This window comes from Triticum aestivum, chromosome 2D (genome assembly GCF_018294505.1).
Source record: "Triticum aestivum cultivar Chinese Spring chromosome 2D, IWGSC CS RefSeq v2.1, whole genome shotgun sequence".
Taxonomy (NCBI): domain Eukaryota; kingdom Viridiplantae; phylum Streptophyta; class Magnoliopsida; order Poales; family Poaceae; genus Triticum; species Triticum aestivum.
The window spans coordinates 436,013,360-436,019,970 of record NC_057799.1 but is presented as its reverse complement, the minus strand read 5'-3'; the positions used below and the strand labels follow the sequence as shown (position 1 = coordinate 436,019,970).

The window sequence follows — 6,611 nt, the reverse complement described above, 5'->3', positions numbered from 1 at the left end:
GAAATATATTTTTTTTTGTAATTTGAGTGGAAAAATTCTCTGGTTGATCATATGGAATTTGTAATATTAGATATACGTAGGGCTTTCAAAATGTATGTGATATATACTCGAACAGAGGGGGGGTTTGTTTTTTGATATTTAATTAATATCATGGCAGGATAATATGGAGCCAAGGAAGAATTTGGTTGATGTAGGCAAAAACCAAGTTAAACCTGATGAGACTACCGAACATGCCCTTCGATACAAGGCCAATGAAAGTAAGGACGAGAAAGGTGTTGCAGTAGATGACAGGAATGCAAGTTTTGGATCTGATGCTAAGGAAAATATCCTGAACAGTCTCGAGGTATGCCTTTTTATTTAACTTCATCATGCAGAATGTTGTCGTCTGTAAATCTGCATATGTTGGTACTAATTCATCTTTGATATTGACATGGCTGTTATGTTACATGTCTGCAAATAATAAACAATTATTAGTAGTCAATATACTTGTATACAGATATACTAATGGAAGTTCTTTTGGAATGGTCACATGATAGTGGCTTCTACTCCATAATGCATGCTCATCAGTTTGTTATTAACATGCTAAGAGAAGACTTTGGAAGACATGAGTAACGGCACCCTAAATATTTTTCTCTCCATTTGGGGCAATAATTCTTAGAATGCGGCAAAATTGTTAGAACACACAAACATATGTAGCGTCATCACAGTTGGGACAAAGCAAAAATAGGTTGTCAACCTGAGCTGTTTGATTTCTCGTTTGACATTAGTATCAGTTTGTAGTGCTTTTCATTGTTTCACTCTAGTATCAGCAACCACTCTAATTTTTGAATCCTCTGCTCTGATGTTAATGAAACTCTTGCCAGTCCTACACAATGACTCCGTATAAAGATTCTGATGATGAGGATGAGGATGATTACGACGAACATGTACAAGAAGCAAGGCGCAGAAGGAAATTTGTTCCTTGTTGGGCTCGGTACGTGAACTGACTAGGGAATTTTGCACACAACTGACAGCAGGACTCTCTGTTTTAATACTGATAAACATTTCAATGTGAACAGCAAACTGAAAGTATTTTCCACTGTGGTCCTTGAATAAATGGCATACTACCATTTGCTAACTTTTCTTTTGAATATATAAAAATGTTTTTTGGGGGTTCCATTTCGCTTGGTATTGCGTATTAGCTTGAGCCTATTAATGAGAGTCTTCATGTTCAATTTGCAGAAAGGAAAACTTGGATAACATCTTACTATCCAATAAAGCATTAAACCCCAGAGAAATTTTTGCACAGAAGCTGTCCTTCAACATATCTGAAGGTAACATCCAGTTGATAGATTTTTTTGCCAACAAATTTACTCGTATAGTAATTGCTAGTGTTGACTCCTTCCCGCCTGTTGTGTGCAGTTCTTTCGGCTCACGTTCCGCAGCGCGTCGTAAGATAGCCTTCAATCCCATTTGATGAAGTAGCGGTAATATGTCATTGCTGTTCTTCTGGCCTCCATTTCGCCTTGGCAGTCGGTGATGTGTATAAGCTGACCAGCAATCTCTCTTTTGTAACCGGTAAGCTAGGAATGATGTACGTAGGAGAACATTGCTGTACCACTTGAGTAGTTACTTAGCTAGCATCGATCATTGCTTGGCCAAGTTATAGTTTGTTTATAACGGCTTCCGTCACATTATTTTTTGACGGAGATTGGGTATGTATCGGAGTGGCAGCATGTGTAAGGAGAGTATGCAGTAGCAGTAAAGTGAGCTCTTGTGTCTGATGAGTAAAGTTGGACTGTTTTGTAGTGGAATTTCCATTTCATTTCATTTGTTTAGTTGATGTCAATTGCAACAGAGAAGTAATTGGGGGAATTTGTGCCTACTCGGCATTTGACGACTTATGAATATGCAAGAAAGTAGTAAATCTCGTCGTTGACAGAATTCTGAACTGCAAGTGAGTGTAGAGAAGATGACAGTCTGATAGCCCATCGCGTGATTGGAATAAGTAGACAGACCGTACGATCTCAGCTTTAGTGCGCGTCACGAGATCACGGTGAGCGCATCAAGCCAGGGGTGCGTCACATTAGTACGAACGGCGGGCAATAGACCTGCTGTTGCCAACCGCTGCACGCTGGCGGCCCCAGCCAGCCCCCAGACGGCGACCGAAAACAAGACGTCGTCCTCTTACAGCATGAAACTAGAGCTGCGCGCCAACCTGCACCGGTTACCACCTGATCGATCGACCAAGGTGGGGTGCGCGCGCGATATACTGGACCGTTGGTTACCTGCAGCGAAAATAGCCGACCTTAGCACGATCACGACTCCTCCCAGACGTTCGGTGCACCGTGTACGTCGTTGTTGGAGTACTTCGCGGTGATGAAGAGGACAGGGTGGTGCAGTACCACACTATCAACGGCATGGCAATGTTCCCTTCTTGGGTCGATGATATTTTCCAAGCTGAAGCCAAGTCTCTGTCGCTGGCTATCTGTATCTGTGCGCTCTTGTATTTCTCGTGTTCATTCGAGGGGTCGATCGTGATGCTGAGGTGAACAGGTCGCGACGAAATGGCGGTGTGGTGCCACCTCTTCGTCATGCTGGTGAACGCATCTCGCTTTCGTGCGCGTCCCCGCCGAGGCAATCAATTTGTTGTTTTCTCCTGTATGGCTGTATGTAGGGTAGAGCGAGCGGGCGGTGCTCCTTAAACCTGGCCCCGTCGACGTGCGGCGTTGTTCTATGTAGTACTATGTTCACCGTACACGTGCGTGTAGTACATGTGGGGACGCGAGCCAGGAGCACCGTCAGGCTCTTCTTTCCCCGCAGATGTTGACACCAGCAGGCAGCGTAAGGAGATGAAAGCTTTACATGCGAAATTGCGAATGAACGCACGCACGCACCTCGGCGGATCCGCACACGCTGATTCTCCGGATCTGGCTGGGAGAAACGGACCCGGACGGTGGAGCTGTCTCTCTGACATGTGTGTGTATTCTGGACTCCAGTTGGCTCCCTCTCCTTTTTTTTTGTCTAGCTCCCTCTCCTCTTGATGACGGGAGGTTTCACTAGATCGGCCAACCCTTGTACAAGCTGCGGCAATGGCACGGCTACAGGCTTACAGGTTACAGCAGCAGCAGGTAGTCCTACACCGAGACGAGCATATTTTGGATGCATGGGCCAGACAAAAGAGTAACTGCGAGTAGGAGTCACGTTGCATGATTCCTGCTAACAAAGAGTAACAGCGAGCATATTCTGGTGACTTGCCTGTTGGGTGAGCCGAAGAATCGCTGGCCGCACTCACTGCACCGTGGGGTCGGGCATGTCGGCGGATCGTACTGGACCAGTTCCGACGCATGGTAACCGTGGCGCATGAGACCGGAACAGAGCAGCATGGATGCGCGGTAAACACTATAGTTTAACCATCGCAAAGGAAAAGAAAAAGTTTAACCATCGCAAGTCATAAGTGACATGTGCTAAGTAGACTATCACTAGCTAGAACTACTAGACGATAGATAGTACAACCTGAGCTCACAACACCTCGTTGCTAACGACAAGGGTTAAACTACACGACCAAGACAAGAGAATTAGAGAAATGAATCTTCTCATCTCAACTTGGCTCCTCTACGGTTGTATCTCGCCCATGACTCGGCCACGACCTCCGGCACCACCTTCCTCTCGGCCAGGGAGGACATCACCTTCGCCCTCGTCACCTTCTTCACCAGAAGCCGCCACGTCTTGTCCGCCTTCCCCGTCTGCGCCTTGGCCTTGAAATGGCTGCAAAAATCAGCCAACCACGGTGAAACGTTAGATCTCACTTCGTCACCAGACGTAAAAAAACAGCTATTAGGCATGCGTCAGATCCGTCATGTGCGTTTGCATGGCGCTCTATTGGCGGCGTTGCCATGGCCGTCCAAGTCGCTTTCATGCAAGAGGACGAAAGCTAGCACGTACGTCCAATTTCCTTGTATATTGTGATGAAGTACGAACCGATTTCCTTTCCCGGAAAGGGCGCCGGGCACCGATCTCGCCAGCCTGGTTCTTGGCTGCCGATCTACCGTGCGTTTGCCGAAAGCGCCAACGTTTGATGGAAAGTGTGTTTTTTCAAAATGCGTTTTCTCACCTGCACAGCGGCACGCGGCAGGCCCGGTCCGGCCGGTCGCAGACGGAGGCGTGGAGCCGGAACAGCTGCAGCATGCGCTTGCACCGCGCGCACCCGCCGGGCGCCATCTTTTTCGGGCACGTCGCGAAGTGCCGCATCAGGACCTGAAGGCCCCGGCACGTGCACCCCGCCCTCGCGCACGGCGCGTCCGCGTCCGCGCAGGCGGCCTTGGCGCCGGACTCGCCGGGGAAGATGTGCTCGAGGGAGGCCATGGCCTCGCCGAGCTGCCGGCACGCCTCCTGCGCGGCCCTCTCGCGCGCCCAACGCTCGCTCCGCTGGTCGGCGTCCTCCAGGAGCGTGAGGAGCTCGAGCTCGAGCGCGGCGTCGTGGCGCCGCGCGAAGCGCCAACCGTCGGACTGCTCCACGGCCGCGAACTCCTTGGCCGCGAGGCGCGCGCACCGCATGTACAGCCGCGGCGCGTCGCAGAGCCTCGCCAGCTTCAGCATGTCCACGGCGCGCTCCGGCGTGAGGCGCGCCGACACGGCCGCCTCCGCCGCCCGCTTCAGCCACCCCACCCGGTACGCGTGCGCCAGCGCCAGCAGCTGCGCCCAGTTGGCGCCCACCGCCTCCTCCTCCGCGGGCACCACCCTGGACTTGGGGGAGTAGAGGAAGTGGATGAAGGCGTGGACGGCGTCGAAGGAGACGCCGAGGACGGGGATGGTGCACTCGGCGCCCCACCCGCGCTGCGCCCTGTCGATCATCCGCTCCAGCACCGGCGACGCCGAGGCCTGCATACCGCCGCCCGATTTGGAATTAGCCAACGATTCAACAACAACGCACAAGGCAAGATCCGCCGCATAAATCAAACAAGCGGCAGAGTGGCTTACAAGAACGTAGGAATGCGCAGCGATGCTCTGCCCGTCCGACGTCACGACCCGCATGTCCGCCGGCGAGGCCCGGTAGGAGTCGAAGCCCGCGCAGATCGTCATTTTTGATCGCTTCCAAAGTCCAGCTAGCTAGCCCCCTCGTGAAGCCTCCGACTTCTCCTGGTGTCAACAAGGGCAACGGAACGCGTAGCAGAGCACCAAAGCACCGAGAAACCCAAGAAACGGAGCAGATGGATCTCGGGGCGATGTGGAAAGAGAATGAGAGGAAGTCTCGAGCTCAGCGACAGCTATATAGTGTCGTGGACAAAGGTAGCCGACGACGACGTGTAGCACAGTGCGTGCACAGCTATCGTCAACTGACGGCAACGGGAACAACGGGACGGGATAATCATTGGGAGCGGGCCGCGTTATTTTGGACGGAAATAATTAGCTAATCGCCCCCGTTGATGCGTCGAGGCTGATGAGGATTTGACTCCAAGAGGAGGATCTGAGTCAGCGAGGCGATCTCAGGGGACGCCGACGGAGGGAAACCACCGGCGGTGGTTGAGCCAGGCTGCTGAGCCGACGACCGCGATCGGGCCACGTAGGCGCTTCGTGCGCCACCAGTTTGGGTGCGGAAAGGGAACGGAGCTGTTGGGTGTTTGGCGGCGTTTTGTTACTTTTCGGGTGCAGAGTTCATTTTTTAAAATGGTTTTGGGTGTGGAGTTGATGACACGGATCCACGTTTTGTTTCTTCATATTTAATTTGTTTATAAGGATTCATTCATACCAAACGCGGTATTGGTCGGAATTCGGAAGTTCTTAATTATTATTGCCAACTTTCTTGGAGATGGAACTTTATCTTCATACTACATACGCAGACGTGATTGTGCAATGTTTTCTTATCTTGGCCACATGCTAATGCGTTTAAATACTATACTTGTATAGTGTTGGTATATTATGGCCTAGTGTAACTTTTGTGATGTTAATAATACTGGGGCCCAGCTTTTCTTTGGTACTCCTCCATACGGCAATAGCTGGCGAACATTCCCGGGGAAGGCACCTCCGGAGCGAAGGAAACGTTAGTTGGGGAAAGCTCCATCCGGCGAACCGGCGTCCCTATGTCGTATGTTATAGTGTTGGTATATTATGGCCTAGTGTAACTTTTGTGATGTTAGTAATATTGGGTCCAACTTTTCTTTGGTACTCCATACGGCAATAGCTGGCGAACATTCCCAGGGAAGGCACCTCCGGAGTGAACAAAATGTTAGTTGGGGAAGGTTCCATCCAGCGAACCGGCGTCCCTCTATAGTATGTTCGTTGTAGTGCGATTGCAGCGTGACCATAGGTTGGCCCATGTAACGCGCATGAAAAGAAAAAGATAGGCTCAATTAGCTAACTTTTTTGAAAAAAAATTGCCATCAACAAAACAATCTGACATAAAACTAAGAGAAGCATAAATTTACAACTGGCATGGTCTAAACATATAAGAACAAATGACATGCTATACTCTATAAAACTACCATCCTCTGATTTAAAATTTTATCATGGTATATTCAATGAATGTGCCAAGGTATCAACGATAATAAAATTATCATGCTCTAATTTAGGACATGTATATAACGTTAATATTAGGAAAATTTGCCAAGTTCGGGTAATTGCATATTGAAGGA

The 6,611-nt window shown here is 49.8% G+C and overlaps 2 protein-coding genes across 3 annotated transcripts in view; one reads left to right on the top strand and one right to left on the bottom strand.

Annotated features, from left to right (window-relative positions):
• Nucleotides 1–1,763, top strand: part of LOC123053670 (uncharacterized) — an 11,904-nt gene extending 10,141 nt beyond the window's left edge. The window contains exons 6-9 of the mRNA XM_044477190.1: nt 158–343; nt 864–973; nt 1,222–1,313; nt 1,402–1,763. Coding sequence (XP_044333125.1) covers nt 158–343; nt 864–973; nt 1,222–1,313; nt 1,402–1,439 — 426 coding nt within the window. The 3' untranslated portion in view covers nt 1,440–1,763. The remainder of the gene's footprint in view (nt 1–157; nt 344–863; nt 974–1,221; nt 1,314–1,401) is intronic.
• Nucleotides 1,764–3,375: 1,612 nt separating this feature from the next.
• On the bottom strand, nt 3,376–5,299 carry LOC123053669 (BTB/POZ and TAZ domain-containing protein 2). Of its 2 annotated transcripts, XM_044477189.1 has the most exons (3): nt 4,960–5,260; nt 4,094–4,860; nt 3,376–3,747 (listed from the first exon to the last, which is right to left on the bottom strand). In XM_044477189.1, the coding sequence occupies exons 1-3, from the start codon at nt 5,059–5,061 to the stop codon at nt 3,576–3,578; spliced, it is 1,041 nt and encodes a 346-aa protein (XP_044333124.1). In that variant the 5' UTR covers nt 5,062–5,260; the 3' UTR covers nt 3,376–3,575. The 2 variants fall into 2 exon arrangements, with proteins under 2 accessions (XP_044333124.1, XP_044333122.1); XM_044477187.1 differs by having other exon boundaries at nt 4,094–5,299.
• Nucleotides 5,300–6,611: the final 1,312 nt, after the last annotated feature.

Excerpts from the sequence above, each read along its gene's own strand:
- LOC123053669 (XM_044477187.1), bottom strand. The coding sequence starts at position 5,061 with ATGACGATCTGCGCGGGCTTCGACTCCTACCGGGCCTCGCCGGCGGAC. Across the intron at positions 3,748-4,093 it reads TGCCGCGTGCCGCTGTGCAG|CCATTTCAAGGCCAAGGCGC; the intron begins GTGAGAAAACGC and ends TGATTTTTGCAG.